The 20,900-nt window shown below is 34.8% G+C and overlaps 2 protein-coding genes, 1 long non-coding RNA gene and 1 pseudogene across 3 annotated transcripts; 2 read left to right on the top strand and 2 right to left on the bottom strand.

Moving 5' to 3' along the window:
* The first annotated feature begins 8,195 nt into the window (after nt 1-8,195).
* On the top strand, nt 8,196-9,537 carry LOC106305229. The gene is made up of 3 exons (XM_013741607.1): nt 8,196-8,290; nt 8,598-8,957; nt 9,037-9,537. Exons 1-3 carry the CDS (start codon nt 8,248-8,250, stop codon nt 9,426-9,428), a joined length of 795 nt encoding a protein of 264 aa, XP_013597061.1. The 5' UTR covers nt 8,196-8,247; the 3' UTR covers nt 9,429-9,537.
* Nucleotides 9,538-12,943: 3,406 nt separating this feature from the next.
* LOC106304926 lies at nt 12,944-13,706 on the top strand. The gene is made up of 3 exons (XR_001262870.1): nt 12,944-13,121; nt 13,253-13,364; nt 13,482-13,706. It is a non-coding gene; the product is annotated as an uncharacterized LOC106304926 (long non-coding RNA).
* Nucleotides 13,707-17,307: 3,601 nt separating this feature from the next.
* On the bottom strand, nt 17,308-18,054 carry LOC106305157. The gene has a single exon (XM_013741525.1). It carries the CDS (start codon nt 18,044-18,046, stop codon nt 17,486-17,488), a length of 561 nt encoding a protein of 186 aa, XP_013596979.1. The 5' UTR covers nt 18,047-18,054; the 3' UTR covers nt 17,308-17,485.
* Nucleotides 18,055-18,643: 589 nt separating this feature from the next.
* Nucleotides 18,644-20,900, bottom strand: part of LOC106303019 — an 8,692-nt pseudogene continuing 6,435 nt past the window's right edge.

The following is a 20,900-nucleotide window of genomic DNA, read 5'->3' on the forward strand; positions in this document are numbered from 1 at the left end:
TTTTATCATTTCTGGTTTTTAATAAATGTATCTACGTGACGTGGACTTTTTTTTGCATGTGGTTTGTGTTTATCATCTTTTATCGTTTATGGTTATGTACGTGTTTTTAATTTCTTCTACGTAAAATGTCATTCGTCTATAACGAGATATTTTAATGGGCGTTTTGTTAAAACAACAAACTTTAAATTGTCTTTATAACAAATAAAAAACTTTATAATACTTAATACCAAGAAACTATGCAGAATAAAATTTAGAGAAATTGCGCTCCCTACACAACACTTTTATCATAATTAGCCTCATACCCTAAATCCCACAATCTTCTACCTTATTCCATAGACACAAATCAGTCAAATCACAGGTATTCTCTTTTTTTTTGGGTTTTCAACCGATTGCTTCTAAAATTTAAAGTAATTTGGATAAACTTCTAACAATGGTTGAAAACTTTACAAAAGATCGAATTGATTCAAAAAAAAGACGTTGCATTGAGAGTTCGTATGTCTTTTGCCTTATCCGTGTCTATCGTTTCTCTTGCGTGTCTACTGTCTAGGGCAGGTTTGTATGGTCTTTCTTGTTAGCGTTAATGGAGGGTGAACTTTTATTAAAAATTTGGATTAATGTTTATCTATATGTTTAATGGTTAAGTGCTTTTGATATCATCTCATGAATGTGGTCAAAACGTTTTCTTTGAATCTAAATCGAGATATTTAAGGGATGTTTTACAAAGTAGCAAACTTTAAATTGTTGTCAAAAACAAACAAACAAACGAAAAAAATCTATCTTCTTCTAATACTAAAAGGGGAATGGGGTGAGTGTCCAGATCATTTAATTTAATCCTCCAATAAAAATACTTATTCTTGGGTTCACCCTCTACGGAAAGTTCACCGATCAATAGGATTGTGTTATTTCATATTTGGTATTTTTTAAAAAAGGAAACAAAATATTGTCAAATTATATTATCTTTTTAAAATTAAAAGGTAAAAAAAAATAAATAAAAAATAGTAGTAATTACAAAAAAAAATATTTTTAACGTCGTCAGCAAAACATTAAACCCTAAATCCTAATCCCTAAACCTTAAATCCTAAACCCTAAACTCTTGGGTAAACTCTAAACCCTAGGATAAATCTTAAACTCTAGGATAAATCTTAAACTCTAAATCAAAATCGCTAAACACTAAAACACTCAAGGGTTTAGGGTTTAGGATTTAGGGTTTAGAGTTTTAGGGTTTAGTGTTTTTATTTAGAGTTTAGGATTTATCCAAGGGTTTAGGTTTTACCCAAGGGTTTAGAGTTTACCCAAGGGTTTAGGGTTTACCCAAGGGTTTAGGTTTATCCAAATGTTTAGAATTTAGGGTTTAGGGATTAGGATTTAGGGTTTAGTGTTTTGCTAACGACGTTAAAAAAAAAAATTAATTCTATTTTCTGTAACTACTATTTTTTTTTTTACTTTTTTATTTTAAAAACATAATATAACTTGATAATATTTTGTTTCCCGTTTTAAAAAATATCGAATTTGAAATAAAGAAATCATATTGGTCGGTGAACCTAGAGGAACCCAAGAATAACTCCAATAAGAAACCACTAATTTGCCATGTCACGTTGAATTTTAGCTTACACCAAATAAACACGTAAAGCCACTCAATTTCATTAACAAAATTGTATTTGGACATCTTCTTTTCCTTAACTCTCCAAATAATTTGAGGACAGCAAGTGCATCTGCGACGTCTAATAGAGTTCTCCTTGTGCCGTTGTGCGTTACGTTTCCAGCCTGGACCCTTCTCCGCTCTCTCCTCATTTGTTTTTAACGAAGTCTCCATGGATTAGCTGAATCGGAGGTCCGTTTTCCTTAAATACATTTTTTTGGGAAATGTAATTTGTTTGGAGCTGCTTATGATTGTCAGTTTCAGTTCATCTCACTAATAAAATTGAACACATGCTACATTTATTCAGGGATTCTTCACAACAAAAAGCAAAGACATCTATTTTGTTGCTGTTTCACTCACAGTTATGTCCTCTGGGAGTTTCAAGACAACCCAGTTGTGATTGAGGGAGACATGTTCAGGTTCCGCGCTCATTCCAAGAGTTTGAAGCTAACTGTGGTATGAGAGGTGATTTAGCTGGCTATAGTATCTGCTCACTCTTTTGGCTGCTGCCTCCTTCTACTCCGTCCAAGACCGGGCGTTCTTTGAGAGACCTTCATGTTATCTGCAACACACGTTAAAGAAATTAGCTGTATGTGTCATTAACTGTCTCACAATTACAGTTGGCAATTTCAGGGGACCTCTGATTAACGTCTTTACCTTTGAGACCAGGCTGCTCATGAGTTGTACAACAAGTACAACGAAAGTCTCTCCAACGTATTAGGTAAGACGTTTCCAAGTTATAGTCAAGAACATCTTGATTAAATCAATCACGAACCAGTATCTTGATTAATTTGCATTGTATTTATCAACCACACACAGTCTGAAGTCTTTTTAATTGTCTGATTTTATTCCACTACGTCCAAATCATACATATGGATATGGTTAACATAAAGCTCACAGTTAGTTTTTATTACTCATGGTAACATGAGGCACACAATATCAAGCTCCAATGGTCTTCTTGAGATTTAAATTTATTACTCATTGTTGTTGTGTTTTGATTCTATGGGAATAGATGGTGATTTGATTGTTTTATCTGGTCCAGGGAGAACCGGAGGTGCTAAGCAAAGGGAGAGCAAGTGTGAGCTGAAGGAATGTTGTTTGATTTGCCCACCTCCATTAAAAAAAAAAAAAGGTACGTCTGTAAAATTGGCTAATTGGTTTCTGATTACGTATGCTTTAGTAAACTAAAATGAATTGTGTGGTAATAAGCTACTCTTATAACTTTTTGTCTACGGTACTTTTGAGAAGTCTCTTGGTTTTGCTCAAGTGCTTTATTTCTTAACTAGTGTTGGTCCTACGTACGGGTAAATAATCCTAGACAATTATAACAACTAACAGTAATAATAAGCTAAATCTCTATTTACCATATTACTCTAATCTTGTCACACACAGCACCACAATATGCCATCTTTACGTTTTTAATGGCAAGTTTAGCTAGATTTTTTTTGCATATATCCATGATAAACTAAAAATTCAGCCAAATTTTTTAATTAACATTAAAAATATAACAATAAGATTATAACTTTCCATCTTAACAAAAAGAAAAGTGCTAAACTATTACCTTTAGTATTCCATAGACTGATTTTTAAATATATTTGTGCTATCTTGTTGCTCATTCCTCTTCTTGTAAATAATCTATAAAAAACACTTCAAACAGAATCATACAAAAAAGTATTACCCTGAGAAGTAGATAAAGATAATTTTGACAAAAAAAGAAATCATAAAGTTATCTCGAGTTTTGATGCTACACACAAAACCTAAAAATAATTAAAAGAAATGAAACGATTAAAAAAAGATGACAATAAAAGGATGAAAAAAAACATTTTGAGTTAACACTGGATTCTGTGCGTAGCACAGAAATTTCTACCAAAAAAAACATTTTGAGTTAACACATGATTTTGGCTAAGACACTTCTACAATTTGATGGTCAAACCACCATTAAAGATTTAAGGCCCTGGTTATTTTTCTAAAGACAATAAAGTAAATAAAAGTATTTTTACCTGAAATTCAGAATGGTCAAACTTTTTGCATATCCACATCAGCTTCATGCTTCTTCAAGTGAGCTTTGTTTTTTTCATACATGTCTGCAGAAAAATTAAAATAAATTTCAAAACTGAGCGATACAAATATTTATGCTATATTTTATATGAACTCCAAGATTACTCTATCATTATCCCTACGCAATTTTAAACTCGACCGCCATATTAAAAAAATTAAGTATTAATCCAGACAATGAATGATAAAAATTTAGAACTTGTACAAAAAAAAGAAGATATGAAGAAACCTATCAAGAATTCAAGATCAAAACTGAAAATTTTGGAGAGATGAAGGATCGCTTGTTTTGCTTCGTTGAGCAACTGGAGATTGTAAAAGAGATTCTTAACTTTTAATGAAGGTCGTAAAAAAATTTGTTGATTAGTTGAATTTATATGCTATAACTGAAAAACAGTTTACGCGAAAGAGGTGGAAATCGTGGTTTTAGAAAGAAGTGAAAATTTTTAATATTTTGTATCTTCGAGTGAGAAATAATCTAGAGAAAAAACTGTAATAATAATGCATTTAATTTTTTCTAATTAATTTTGAAGCACAAACCATGGCAAAATTTTATTGACCACGTAACTTGTGATTTATTATAGAAGAGATGTTGCTCATATCTTCTGAAAATCCTTCTATATTTTGTTCATTTAGAACCATATGTAGACGAAGGTGGAGACCCTTACTATTGGAGAGATCTATGCCTTTCTGAAACATGAAGCAGTTCAGGTAATTTTTAAAGTCTGGTAGACCCATAAAGCATACATAGCAAGTACGTTTAAGAACAGCTTTTGATCAATTGTAGGTGGCATATTTTGATTGTTTCGCAACAATAGATGACGCTGACCACAAGGGGTGGTGGTTTATATCGCCTGCCATACTAAAGCTAACAGAGGGACAACTTCACTGATGTGTCCAAAATGCAGAGACATCAACGTGACTGGAGTTGCAATGTACATTACAAAGCCCTCGCCTTACACTTTTGCCTAACAAGTTGTTCACGTGTGCTTTCTCTTTGTAACAGGTACTGTGATGAGATCTCTGTCTATGAGGCAACTTTTGTGCTCCTTGGTCCTGAGCCTAACAGAGAGTCAGGCGTAGAAGCTTATTGACTACTACTTCGAGGTTACTACTCATACTCATCTTATATTTCACCTCCCAAACTGACTTAATCATGTTTGATATGGCAGGCTAATGGGTGCTAACCATGAGATGCCAGCTCCACAATGTTTGGTGGATACATTTGGCCAAACACACAAATTCAGGGTCAAAAGTCTCAAGCTACAATTTTACAGTTAAGAGAGACCATAACTGTGACAAAGGTTGTTTGTCCTGCCACCATTTGGAGTAGTAGCAGAAATCCAACCTGACGCAATTGATGAAACAGCACATGCTCCTTGAGTGTAATTCAATTCTGCCATGGATGGAACCTGCAGCACAGGGTCTTCAGCTGAGCCAAGTGCATCCATCAAGGAGAGTGACGTGCAGGAGACGTAACTAAACCAGCCACAATCCAACAATCCAATCCATGGTTGCTTTGTAGGACCATTATCTATCTTTATCTAAGCTGTTTCGTTTTTTTCTCTTAGATTTCTCTTTTATTTTTTTTTACCTTCCACCTTTCGCTTGGCTTTTTCATACAAACGCGTTTTCATAGGGATTCTCTTTGGTGTTGTTCAGAAAAAGTGATTTCCCTTTGGTTTTTACCCCTACAACTTTTGGCATTTTTTTTTTTTTTGTACCACCACTTAATTTCATTCATTCAACCTTGTTCTGATACAATACAAGAGGGAATATTACATCCTCTTTGCAAGAAAGCATAAAGTACAGAGATAGGTAAAACTAAATCAGATAAATCTTCCAAAGAAGGTGACAGCGAATTCAAAACAAAGCTTGAATGCGTCAAAAAAGCATTCCTGACAAAGTCAGACAGCTGGAGAATAATCACACAAGGCGACGTTAAGAGACATCCCTCACCAACGAAAACAATCAAATTATTCTCTGTACAGACCGCTTCACAAGATAACAAACCGGTGAGTAAACTGAAGCAAAGCCTCGGTAATAGACCCGAGAAAACATCTCCTTTCATAGAGAGGAGGCATGGTTGCAAAGTACTCTTCTCGGTAGAGGAAGAGGTTGAAGCCGTAAGCAAACACGGTGTATCCACCGAAACAATCTTCATAAAAGAGAGGTATAACAATAATCGCATAACAAAGACCCTAATGAATCCATCAGAAATCTTGAAGCTCTTCACACAAACCCACACATCAGAAGTCAATCGCATAGTCACTTTTACAGTTCTTATACCACAAGACTAAAAGGGCCAGGCCCATAAAATTAGTACCCTCGGGTTGGAGACAACCATTCGCTTTACCGGAGACGGGGAGTACTTGAGAGATACGCCGAAATTGGAGATGGGTGGTGAGGAGACGGGAACGTCGAACGGTGGAGATGGATGCTCATCGGAGCAAGTGGTTGAAACCCAACAGATCTTCTCGGAAACCCAGAGGAGACTGCCAAACCGGTATACTTTCGAGATGAATAAGGTGGTAGCGGACCGGGGAGCGCTCAAACTTTAACAGACATCGAGATTCCAACCCTGAAAGCCTGGTAAACGGTGGAATCCCAACCACACAGGACTTCAAAATGCCGGAAACTACGGACGAGGGAAGAGATTGCGACGGTCGAAGGAGTGGCATCCAGTGAAGGTCTTCGGAGCAGGAGTAGCGGGAAGATGAGGCGTGAGTAACTGGGATGGCGAGTAGCGGGAAGATGAGGCGTGAGTAACTGGGATGGCGGAGGCAACAGTAGATCTAGTCGACGGTAGATCTAGCCGGGAAGACATGGATCTAGGGATTTACGGTGTAGCTACTACTCGCGTTGAATATTTCACCGTCATTGGTCCAGAATAGCAAACGTGGTGCGAAAGTGAGTCACTGTGGTTGATGTTGACAGGAACGGCGGAGCGGTGGGGAGTCCCCCAGAGAGTCACGGGTCTGGTGACACAGACACTGAAACGGAAACACAGATCTCTTCATCTCACGGCAAGAGACGGTCTCGGTTGAGATTTGTCGCCTAGAGATTCACACAAAAGAAAAGAAACAGAGCAAAATATGGTGGAGCGAGCGGAAGATGTAGAGGAGCGAGAGGCTGAGCAGAAATCCTGACAGAGATCCCGACGCCGGCGGCCGGAGGCCTCACCGGCGTCGAAATAGTTGATGGCCGACGGCTCCTCGATATTTGGACCACAATTACTTCTTCGTATTAACATAATTGGTTGTATGATAAAAAAAAATACCAAGGCCTTCAGCACTTCAATGGAAATCGAAATTGGTTATATTAAAAAAATTTAGTTCAAAATACAACATTAAATTGTAACTACTGTCAACCTAAACTCCTCCTTCAAAATTAAACATTCTCACTCTGCCATTCGAGTCACGATTATGCATCCAACTTACATTACGAGAGCCAAATATTTACAATGACTAGCTACCATTACAAGTACACATGATGTCAGAAACACTAACAAGATAAACAAAAACAGAGTCAGAAATACATTACTGTGAATTTTTTCTACATATTTATGTCCATCGTTACAATAAACATCAAAGGAAAAGAGAATACAAAAAACAGTTTCATCTTTTTATTTAACGTCTGAGTTTATTAAGGAATCAAGAGGAGAAAATCTTCAAAATGTAAAACTACATTTTCCTGCTTTAGTATGTAAGTTGTACTTTTTTGTAATAATATAAAATATTTTCTAAAGAAAAAAAATTAGAAATTCATATTCCAAATTTTAAACAACCAACAAAACATAAAAAGAGAAATATTCATTAAAAAATGTTCAAGATAAAGCTACTTAAGATTTTTAAAATTAAATGTAAACTCAAACCCAAAAAATTGCAAAAAGAAAATACTCAAACAAACAATTAACACAGTAGTAAAAATGTTTAAAAAAGAAGGTTAAAATCAAAATACATGCGGAGAAAGAATCTAGTAATAATAATAATAATACTACACGTAAAACCCAACCATGAAAAATAAACTTGGAAACAATTGCAGGGATAAACATCTAAAAACGGTTGATTTAAAAACTGGAAAGGAGACGTTGCATTGCATTGTTAACTTCTATTTTGTCTTATGTGAAAATTAGATAAGGAGGAAGTAAAAAAGGAAGTTTGACAGCTCTGTTTTAACTTCAGAGAATCATTGACGTCTTGGATCCATTAATGATCTTCTGTAAAAAGTTCGAAATAAAGCGAGAGAGACGAGGTTGCCCTCATCTCTCTATTTTGTCGCACTGAAAAGAAATTGAAGGACAGCTGTAGGCAGTAAAAAGAGATGGAGGTGGACAGCTCTATGCCTCTATCGTACTCTCGGGTTCTTACCACGGTAAGCAATTATGTTAACAGTGGTTAAAATGTAAAAAAGAGAGAGGTAACATTAAGCAAGAGAAGACCAGTCAAAGAGCTTCCTACTTCGTTTATACAGTTTGTGTACCAAACAACAAAATCATAATACATTTTTACGCAACCGAGAGAGAAAATACAGAAAAAGAAGAAGAAGAGAGAGAGATGGCTGCATACATTGACATGTCGAGGGTTCCTTACATCCCTGGTCTGTCTCTCTTTCTTTCTCCTAATCTCTTCCATTAATTATAGTCTCCCTTATTACATTTGTTCATGTTCATGTTTCGAAGTTATAAACAAATGAAACGTCTCTTAACATGAAACCTGTCGCAAAAGATTTAACCTTTTTGATCCTCCGATGAAAATAAAGTTTCATTATTTATTGATCTTAGTGTCGATACTCTCTTCTTTAGCCCTATTTAACATGAAACTTGTTACAAAGATCCTCCATGAAGAATAAAGTTTCCTACTTAATCTCTTCTTTGACTCTCTGTCTACGTTCTGTAATGAAACAGGGAGGTTGCACGCGACCAACCATCCCTACCAGAGGTACGGTCCAAAGGGTTTCATGGAAATCAAGGTCCTTCCCAACGACGACCTCTACGTCCGCGTCGACTTGCCCGGTGTTCCAGACAACGCGATTCGCTACAGAGTCGACGCCGTGAGACAAAAGGTTGTCTTTTTCTCCGGCGAAGAAACCCTCGGCGACGGCGACGTTCGTGAGTACTCTGGAACCGCCGGTCTTGGCTGTGACTGCTGCGTGATCACCGGCGTGGAGGCCAAGATGAAAGATGGAGTCTTGAGGATGATTCTCTCAAGGGTCAAGGTGAAGGACCATGACAACAAGTGTACTCACTTTCTGCCTCCTAACACAGGTTCGAATCCCATCCAATTCAAAATCACACCCTTTTTTTTGCTTATCGTTGTTGTAAATTTTAAATGCTTTGTTTGTAGGCAAATCTGGAAGATACGATTTAAGTGAATCTCCATCTCCATATAACATGGTTGAAGTGGAGGATCATCCGTTTGTGGTGAAAGGTCGCAAGAGCGTACTCGCTACAAAAGGATCGTCTGATGGATGTCATCACTTTTCGGTGGATCTGCCAGGAGTATGTAGTGACGACATGTTCGTGCTTCCTAACGAGAACGAGATCAAGTTCTATGGTGAGAACAAGGAGGTGTATGAGCATGACGAGAGTTGCCGTATTTTCCTTGGAGCCATCAGCAAGCTTGCATTTTGTTCCGATGGGACTCCAGTTTTGAGCCACGACATCGCTTGGGATGCAGAGTTTGGTGTTCTCAAAGTGCGTGTTTCACCACCTCCTCCCAACAGCAACAATGAGTAATCATCGTCACTCTTTAACATATCTTCGTACGTTTTTCTTTTCACTGTTTTAGTATTTTGGGAGACCTTAATTATGATTGAAGTTTTAGTTATGTGTGTGTACTGTTTTTCCCTTAAGCTAACCCAAACCGGTTAAACTTGAATTCTTTAAAGATATGAATATGAAAACCTAAAAATCTGATAAGGAAAAGTTATAGGAACCTCATGAGAAGTGACTCATGAAGCATTCTCTTCGAAAACATGGGCAGTTGAATCCTCGTTCTAGGCTCCTCGAATTTTGTGAAAACTCAAACCACTATGAATATTCCACACGTCTAACCTCACAAGTCGTGTGCTCAGTGTTCTATGGTGGTTGAACACCATTTCTCCCTAGAGGAAGAGCAAGTCCAGAGCTAATAAATGTACAATAAGAAAAAATGTCCCAAACAGACTTTAGGATTGAAAAGCTTACATGTTATGAAAATATGGTATCAATGCAGCAGCCAAGGAGAGGATGTGACATGAATATAGCCTTTCAAATATAGCCTTTCATATTCAAAATTGCTGAACAATGTTGACAGAAGTAGCCACGGATTAATATATCATTTGATCCATAGTAAAAGTAGAACAGAGAAGTTTGAATATGCAATGGCAAAGCTTATCATTGTGAAAACACGCCAGCTTTAGACGCCCACCCCTCACAAACGTCCAAAGATGCTATACTAATTATATAAATGGATCCATCCCATAACACAAAAATATTTATGAAAAGCTGAATCATAAATGTTTCCAGTTTTCATACGCCAAGATAGACTTTAGTTCAAAATCCCAATAGTGATGATCACGTCATCTTGCGCATTCTAATACACATATATATGTTGTACATTGATGACTACCTCTTAGTCATCAAAATATTGTATTTTGAAAATATTTAAAAACAATGTTTTAGTGATTATATTGTTTTGTCATCCTAAATCATATTTATATAATTGTACAATATTGTAGTGATTTTCTGGTAATGTGTTACAAATCGTTTCCTCACTTGTCTTTGAGGCTTTGTGTATAAAGCTTTGTATCTTACTTCTGCTTTGTACTATGTTTATAATCTACCAGTTGAAAAAAAAAAGATTACTTCTGAGTTACTTTATGCCCATCATATATCATGATTATATTATTGAAGAAACAGAAAAGTTGCGACTAACTTGTTTATAAATTAATTTGTCTATAATTTGTGTAAAATTTTATGATGAAGTTTTAATGGTTTTCCAAAGTATTTTTATTCATTTGAGATTTGACATTCAATATCACACAAATCAAACAAAATGATCAAAAAGGAAGTTTACTAAAATTTGTTATCAAGGGAACGAAAGGGGTGGTTATTTATACTTGACAATTGAACAAAATTGATACCATTTGTTCATAATTTGACAATTTAATTATTCTTCATTTGTTTGTAGTTTGTTATCGATGTCATAATATGTTCTGATATTTTAGTCAAAAACGAATGTCTTTATATGAATAATTTCCTTATAACCAGCAAATATCATTTGACTACATGATCCAAAAAAAAAAAAAACTTAACATAAAAAACAAACTTATTAGTGAGAACTAATTATATTTTTATAACATTTGTTTTAGTAGAACTCACTTAACACCCTTATCTTTAATTGGACGCTAGCCTGGTAAGAATCTCCATAAACCTAATTTATTTCTAATGAGAGACTCCACTAGCTTTTTTTTAACACTTAGTTTCATTAAGGACCTTCTGGGTCAAGAAACATAACGTACTACGGAAGAAAAGAGAACTAGCAACAAAAGAAAAGAAGATACCAGTAGGTAGCATGCCTATGAAGGCTTTAAGAAATAGACAAATGAAGGAGAGAGAGATCCACGAGCTGGAAACCAACCTAAGACTGTGAGGTTAGGCAGAGTTTCTCAGTTCCTGCTCGAGGGTATGGCGAAGCCAAGCCAGTCCTCCAATAGAGATGTAAGACTCCACTAGCTTATTTCTTCCTTATTGTTTTATTTTAATCTTTTACCGTGGAGAATATCCCACTAATGGCTATGTGTGATATCCACAGCAAACTGCAACGGTATTTCGATCATTGTTATGAGAAATTCATTCTCTTTTTTCACGGGAGATATCTGTTGATTGTCGCCGTTGAATTTTATTCCGCAAAATATTGGTGCATCCTGTGCATCAGTAAAATTAGTTGCCGCCTTCTCGAAATTCCGCACTTTGCAGTAATTCAAACCTGAAGTTAACGATTTAAAGCTCTTGGAGTAAAGCTTAAGGCAATATCTTCCAACAGCTTCTTACTAAGACTACTTTTATATTTCTTCTCTTTTATAATATTCTCCACAATTCTTCTCACATTCGTTAAATTTGAGATGGCATTATTCGCTCCCACCACGGTCAGTTCATCGATATTTCTCACTTTCTGGATTCTCTCTGAGAGATGCAACGCAATCCTTTAAGAAATTTGAATCGCTGTCCTTATCTAGAAACTTTGTAATTTTCTTGCAAGATTTTTGAATCAGAGAATCTGCCACTTTGTTGGCTGTGCAACTATTGAAGAGAAAAGCAAAAAAAAAGGAGGTACATCTTCACTGTGTTTTTTTTGAAACATCTTCATTGTGGTGTCGTATATTGTAATTTTGATCCCATATAAAAGCATAAGAGCAATTACATGCTATTTTTAGATGGCTCAGAGCACCATTATCCCTAAAACACATTTAAGAGTTTCTAAATTTTTTTTTTTTTTTTGTCTGATTAAAAAAAAACTGGCGCACCAATCGCGGATCGCCACGTATCGGTGGGACCCACGAACAGTGTAAAAAACTCACCACAAGGGATTCTTGTTTCATGACTTTGGAGACTGGTTTTTATGGTTCCCCACCATTGTTTTTTTGAAAGAAACTCCCTTTTAAAAACTCCAATAACGGTGTTCTCATGTCTCGCGTTGCCACTCCACTTGGTTGGTTGTCTTTTTTTCTTGGGTCAAACTTAGTTTTATATAGATAAATTAGATCAAGGACCATGTCGTAATTATCAATAGTCTTAAACCTTAATATCTGTAAGACCACCTCCATTGGAAGTTTTAATTAGAGGTTCTTAAAAAAAACAAAAAAAATAAATCAAAAATAAGATAAAAGTTTAGAATAGGTTTTTAATTTAGCATTTCTAGAAATGGTAAGAACCTTATAGCATCTTTACCGCATGAACCCCATCTGGGGGTTCTTAATTTTTTTTATTTTTTATTTTATTTTAATTGATTTAAAAAAAAAATTAAAAAAAAAATTAATCGTATGTTAATGGAGTCCGTGAACAGTAAAAAACCCGAGCTGAACCGCCTCTTAATCTAGTAACTAAAGCTGTACCACCTTCTTTTTTACTGTGATTCACGCGTTGGTAGGGCCCAGAAACAGTTGAAAAACCCTCTTTTTACCTGCGTTCAAAATGTTCTTATACGTGTTCCTTTGGTATTGGCTATTTCCTTTAGACAAAAAGGGTAAAAATGTACTTGTCTCTCTCTTCCTCGATCTTCCATGGCTGCAACGTCTTCCTCTAAATCCGTCCATGAAATCCATGAAATCACCGTGAAGGAGGTCGCCTTATCACTCTCAACAATCTCTCCTTCTCTCTCTCTCTCTCTCTAACTCAGACCAAACCTTTCTGAAGAAGCATCCTCTCCTGTGCTTTTGGCTCTAAACGGTAAAGTCTCTTCCTTTACTTCTCCAAGTTCGTCAAAACCTAAACGTATATTGTAAAGTCAGAAACTTTAGCTTAGATTCGGAACTCGAATTTATCTTCTCCGTAACTGAATCGTTATATCCATCGCACAGTTTGCTTTCAAATGGGAAGAAAGCTAGAAAATTTGCCAAAAGAAAAATCTTCAGTCTGTTGAGAAGAAGAACAGAAAGCAAAAGCCCTTTATCAACCACAAATTCGCTAAAAGTAAGTTCTTTTTTAAGATATCATAGTGACGACTACCATTGGAAAGTCAATGGTGTTTTGAAAATTAGGATCTTGTTTAGAGTCAATGTTATTAACTTTCATGGTGTTGGTATGGAGCAAAATGACGTCCGATCAGAGCCAGGAGCTGAGAACACCAATGGATGAAAATGACGTCGGGGGAAAGATGAGCTGGCGATTTTGTTGCTATCTATGGGAGGCATGGAAACAATGGATCATGCAGTTGATTTCATCATTCATTTGCGTTCCTGAGGTTTTGTGTAATGTGCTATACTGTTTCTATAAAGTTACTAAACAAGACAGCATGAACTCTGTCGTTTTTTTTCTCTGTTGCTGATCGTATGAAACTATGAATAATAATACTTTTTCCATGTACCTAAAGCATATTTGTTTTACTTTTAGTTTGTTTCAATTCATTAATTTTTAAGATTTCAGACTATATAGTCTCATTTGTTTATTAAGGTGAACTGGATCTTTCATCTTTTGTAGTCTTCTATGGTGATGTATTTTTACAGCTTCCAAAGATTTCTGGTTTTTTTTTTCAATTGGTTTGGACCAACCTTAGCTTTCTTTTGTATTTGTAGAGTGATTCTGTGCTCTGTTTTTCTCTGTCACTTGCTACTTGATCTATCATTGTGATGCAAAGGTTTGGTTTTTAAGAGAACATTTTTCATTTTTCATTTTAAGGTTAGGTATTGAAGAAGAGAAGTTAGCTTTAATTTTTAAGAACTTAGAAGGGCTTCTGCCATTGTACCATGAAAATTTTAATTATACTACAAAGGGTTCTAAACTTCACAATTTACAAAATTTACAATTAAACTAATCATTAGAACTCATCATTGGTTCTAACTTTTGGAGATGGTCTAAGTTACTCTTTTCCTTCTTGAACTACCAGGATCTGTCCATGTTCAAAACATAACATATCATTATATATTTTCATCAATAAAATTATAAACTGATGTAAAACAGAACCAGAAAACTATATACCTTTGTTCCAGCAAACATATCAATCTTTTGATGTTGAAGTCTCCGCTCCATAACTACTTGCTTTCTTTCCAACATCTTCATTTTCATCAAAGAGATCTTCAATGGTGACCTGTAAAACATTTAAAATGAATATAGGAGTTAAAACATAAACTCTGAACTTCACCAATGATGAAAAAAATGCCAATGATGAAAAAATAAAATTACAGAACACAAAAGAAAGATCATTCATTTTCTTATCCCCAAACTGAAAATGCATCTCCAGAAGATAAATATAAGCATTTTCAGTGTCATTGACCCAGCAAAACTAACAAACTACAAGCAGACATGATCTAAAAACCTATAGCCCTAACTCGATGTAAAGACAAAGCAATGACCCATTTATAAACAAACCCACAAATTAATTGAAAGAACAGTTACGAAATCAGTCTGAAACAGCAATTTCAGTAATATTTTTTTTCTTAAAACAAATCTTGACTGCATCAAAGATTCGAGGAAGAGAGAGTGAAGAAGAAGAAGTAGAAGACACGAGATGAACACCGGAAGACAAATCGAAACCTAGAAGCTTCCCGATTCGAATCAGAAACTCATTTGGAGCAGTTTGATATTTCGAAAGGAGGTAAGGAGCCACGGAGGTGAAGAACGACGGCAACTAGAGATGTTAACGCCAAAAACGACATAGTTTAGAGAAAAATAAAAGAATTAAACAGGCTAAACGGGCAGTCAAGTTATTTTTATTAAAACCCGTTTTTAAAATGGACATAGATGGACAAACCCGATGAAGCCCGTACAATATTGTTAAGTAAACGGGCTTTATATGGACACAAAAATTAAACGGGCTTGGACGTAAATGGGCAGGACAAGCCCATTTTAACATCCCCAGTATATACTGTACATCTCTTCATATTATGTGATATTCATCATTGCCTAATATGTTATCAGAACTGCAATCTTAAAGACCAAAGAAAACATTTATGTGGCCGCCACCCACTTTTATCGCCTCAATACTTCATCTTTTTCTTCCTCCTCCATTATCGGCCATGTAAATCTCTTTCACACACACCATTATTGTCTTCTCTTCTCAACGTGAACATGATGATGTCACGAAGCTCAACCAACTATCTCATGTGGAATATCAAAGTTCATGGCTTGCTCGATAAATATTAATTAAAGAGCTACCTAGACGCTGCAAACATTACCACCAATGGAGTCTTCACTACAAACCTTGCATTATGTTATGGAAGCGCCAAGACAAGTTAATATATATAGCGCTCTCTTGGGTGATATCTCGGTTGCTTTTCAACCATTCTCTCCACGAGTCCACGACAACCACATTTTCTCAAATCTAACAACAGCTCGATAATTGGACAAAAGGATCTAAAGCAATTGAAGAGTATGTTCAAGGATTCACAAACCATTTTGATTGCATAGCCGTGCTCGGAAAGCCCATTAATCATGAAGATCGAATCAACCACATCAATGTAGGACTCCCCGAAGAGTACAGATCAATGGCTGACCAGATCGAGTCCCCATTACATGCCTCCATGATATGCTAAAATTTACTCTTGTATTTATGTCTCATGTAAACCACACAAAAATAACACATATCTCATCTTCTTCCCAAAAGCTTTATTTCTCTTACCCTTACTCTCACTCTTGGTTTTTTTCTTTGTTTTATCTTCAACAAATTGTCCTTATTTTCACCAAAATCTACACTGTATCATAGCAAGTTAGCTTTTGAAGATCTATCTATTCCACAATATCAAACACCTTATACTCTGTTTCCATTATGTTTCCCAATAGATTCTCAGAAGCAACTTACTCTTTCTGTGGTTTTCAAAGGAGACAACTATCTTCTATGGTCAAGAACCACTAAAATCGCCTTGAAGAGCCACAGCTTGTAGGAGCATGTATCTTGAAGGCCCTAAAAATATGTTTAACGAGAAAGGAAAGAAGACTGAAGGAGATGAAAATGCTGAGGAAAATGTTAAAGAGACTTCCACCTACATATCTTAAGGGAATGTTAAAAGAAAGCAAGCACACATCTCATCCCTTGCTTTGGTGTTCATCGAATAGAAGGGGGGATGAAGAAGAAGAAATCCAAGTCTAATGAAGTCTGTAAAACATTTCAAGATATGAAGCGGACACAAGTCTAGTGAAGTCTGCTAAAATAGCGCATCTTTACTCAACATTGTTCACTATAAGAAGAAGAGTGTTTTACGCATAGGATCACATTCTAAGTTTTTATTACATTTTGGGACAGTTTTCACTACTACTAAGTTAGTTTATTATTGTTGTTTACCATGTTATCTCTTAATTAATACGAAAATAAAGTGGGGGTTTTTTTGTTACCCTTGTTTTTAGTTGAGGGTCCGATTGGTGTTGGGTAGGTCGGGGTATTCGGGTCTTCGAATCGGGTTTGAGTCGGATTTTAGTTCTTCGGGCCTTAAATATTTAGACGCAACAGGATAACTAAAATTTGTCGGTTTGGTTCGGATCTGGATAAATTCAAATCTTAGATATTTGGACTCAATAGCGTAATTAGAATTTGTCGGTGCGGTTCGAGTCTTATCGGATCTGGATCGGGTTCGGTTCGGATCTGGGTTGGGTTAGGTTCGGATCCTGTCGGATCCAGCCCAACACACAAAAATACTTAAAAATATTTAAACATCTAAAAAATTCAAAATTTTACGCAAAACCCAACCCATTAACATAAAAAATACCCAAAATTTTATCCGATTATCCAAATTATATTTTTTAAAATCTAAAATTTTATCTGGAACCCAAAACTATACCCAAAAACCCACACCCAAAACTTATAAAATATCTATAATACCACAAATATACTTGAAATGAGGAAAAAATCGATATGATTTTTCATAAACTGACAGCTGAATTATTATTCATTTGTTTATAGTTTGTAATCGACATCGTAATATTCTGATACAAATTATTTCCTAAGAATCCGCAAATATCATTTGATTACATTATTCAAACAAAGAAGAATTTAACACCGAAAATAAAATTATTAATGAGAACTATTTATATTTTCATCACTTTTTTTCAGTAAAAATCACTTAACACCTCTTTTAAAATTCTGGCCTATCATCTCCACTAGACTATAAATTCTGTTCCATAAGTATCATATAAGGAATGTTGATCATTGTTAAGAGAAGATCATTTTCTTTTTTCACGGGAGATATCTGTTGATTGTCGCCGTTGAATTTCAACTCGCAAAATACCGGTGCTTCATCTGCATCATTAATTTCATATTGTGCCTTCTCCAAGTTTCCCTTTTTGAGGTAATTTAAACCTGAGGTTAACATGTGAGCGCTCTTGGAGTAAAGCTTAAGGCACTCTCCCAACAACTTCTTACTAAGGCTACTCTTATATTTCTTCTCTTTTATAATCTTCTCCACAGTTGTTTTCACGTTGCTTAACTGTGACATGGCGTTATTCATTCCTACCATGATTAAATCATCGATATTTCTCGCTTTCTGGCTCTCCGGATTCGCTTTGAGAGATTCAATGCAATCTTTTTCGAAATGTGGAATGGTGTCCACTAATACGGATTTTGAAATTTTTTTGCAAGATTCTTGAATCAGTGAATCTGCCTTTTTGTTGGCTATGCAACCAGTGAAGAGAAGAACAAACACAACAATGTACATCAACATTTTCATTGTGTATTGTTTTTTGATGAGTGGTATATTTGTACCTTGTGAGTCAATTTAACAGCAAACAAAAGATCTGTGAACATGACAGTAACCACATGATTTTTTTAGATGGCTTATGACTCGCGTGGCCACTCCACTTGCTTCGTTGTCTTTTTTACTGGGTCAATTTAGTTTATGAGCCTACTTACTTCTTCATTTAAAACTATTTTTGTAAACACGAGAGGCTGTATGTTGTGATGATATCTCTTAAAATGATTTATAAAACAATAAGGTGAAATATTAAAAACAATCTCTAATATTAAATAAAATAAAAATAAAAATAAAAATATTCCTTTAATTTTTCTCATTCCACAAACCTGTCATTAATTTTCATCAAAAACCTAATTTCCCAATATTTATCGATGTATAATATGCTTTTATCTATATATTTTTAAGATAACAATTTACATGTTCCTGAAAAACAAACATCATATCTTGAAATGTTAGACGATCTTCCTTACAAAACCTTCCTTCTCTGCAATTTATCTTTTCTCCCCCCACCCCTCCGAACAAATAAACCGAAACATTGTTATTTTGTTTTCGTGTTACCTTTTCTCTATACGACTATACGTTAAGATTTTTGAAGTGGTCGCACCTACTTCTCACTTCTTCTCCATCTCCCTCAAGCCCGACCGTTCCAAGTTTCTCCATCACTTGTGAAAAATTCTCAAAGAATGCTTTCTCGTTAGTTGCGTAAAGCTCAACGGATGGTTTTGTGCTATTGTCTTTAATAAGGATGTGACAGGAGGCTAATATCCCTAGTCCTCATTTTAGGTCTTGAATTACATGTTGTCAAACTTTCATGAATTCATCACGTCATTCAACGCTGCAATTGTGTTGTCCACATGTGGATTTTGCATGGTTCTTTCATAGTGGTTGCTAATCGCGGGTTGATTTCTTGATCCACTTTTGGCACGTAGAGCAGGACGCTAGACTGTTTGCAGTGAGAAAATTCGATTGTTTGAGCTCCCCAATGTTACAATCTCACGTAGACTAAACACGTTTTTTTCTTAAATATCTCGTGAATGTCATGGACCGTCTGGTTAGGAATTATGACGTTTCATCGGACTATATGGGCTTTAGATCCAAGTCCGCCTTTAGAACCAATCTTTAAGCTGAAGTAAGGCCCTCCTACCAGTGTGACAAGGTCACGCGTATCCTACACAAAAATTACAAGTTCTCGACGTCGAGACAAGACAGCTAGAGTTTTGTCTTGATACAGTTGAAATCATCTCCTGGGAAGGAGTCATTGAGATCATCGTCATGTTCCTATTTGTTAAACGAGTTGTTCGCTATCAAAATAATCACATAACAACCTTCAAAAAAACAACGTGATAGAAGAGACGTAGTGTCTTGGCAGCAGTTGTCTGTGTTGAACTTAATTGCTTTGGTTACAGTCTATTAAAACTCGTCACTTGTCATTCTTCTTTCGTACAACTATGATGTATGCTAACTAGTCGGGATACTACACTTCTATTATGAACAAAACTTTTAATAGGCTCGTGACCTCATTGTTGAGTATAGAGTATCGTGCTCTGGAGCAAACTACCGTTTTTTTCTGGTTTACTGGTTAATGTTGAGGCTCTACTTGAAACTTGTGCTTTATTATCTGAGGGTCAATAACTGATCTATCAGTGTATGAATAAAGTCATACTCGGTGATTCACCCGCGTACCTACGCGGGAATGAATATTTTCCGAAAACAACTAAATTACAATACTTATTAATATTTAATTTTGCTTAGTTTAGTTTTACATGTTTTGTCAGTTATTAAGTTGTGATGTTTTAATATGCTTGATTTTAAAGAATATTCAACTTTGCGATGATATTTGTTTCTAAGACTCTAGTTTGATTTTAATCTAGTACAATTAATTTTTATTGTTTATATGGTTATTTTAAATATTATTTTATTTTGTTTATTTGGGTTTATATTGGAGTTTGTGAATTTTTAAAATTTCACAAATCACTTATAAAATTTACAACTAATAAAATTCCAAAAATAAAAAATATTGCTTAAGACCAGTTTAAAATTGCATTATTTAAAATATAATTTTACATAAACAAAATTTACACATTAACATAAACTCAATTAAATCTACTTATTGTTTAAGAAAATTTCCTTGTAAACAACGTAGGTTTTTTTTTGTGAAGGCACCTCTAAATAAAAATTGTATGCACCGCATTTGAAACTGAAATCTTATTTTTGACGAAATAAAAAACACTATAAGTACTAAAACCTTTAGATGACTCTATTATATGTTGTAACCGTTGACTTGATAAAATGTGTAGCTAACTGAATTATTTGAAATCTTCTTCTATTATATAGTTAATTTATGATATTCACTTTTATCTTTCACGTTGGTTAAATCAGTTTTTTTATGACATTAAAATATCTAATATCTCATTAAAAAAATAAATATATAAAATTAGACATAAATATATTTTCAAGATATTTAAAATTATATATGTATGTTCATATCTATACATTTTTTTATACATCCTAATTATTTTATCTCAATTATTTTGTAACAAAATAATTTATTATTAAAATATTTTATATGAAAATTCATCATTTTTTCTCGTTTATAAATAGAGGTTTGTTTTGTTTTATTTCAACATATAATTTTTTAATTTCTAATTAATTTAAAAAAAATTCTTCTATCTCTAAAAATGGGATTTTAAAAATAAACTCTACATTTTTAATTCTTATTTATTTTAAAATATTAAAGTTTAAATTATCAATTATTTTAAAATGAATTAGATTTGATAATTGTTTATTGGACTTTTTGCAGAATTGACCTATAACTTAAAGTCAAACACAA

Source organism: Brassica oleracea, chromosome C7, assembly GCF_000695525.1.
Source record: "Brassica oleracea var. oleracea cultivar TO1000 chromosome C7, BOL, whole genome shotgun sequence".
Lineage (NCBI taxonomy): Eukaryota > Viridiplantae > Streptophyta > Magnoliopsida > Brassicales > Brassicaceae > Brassica > Brassica oleracea.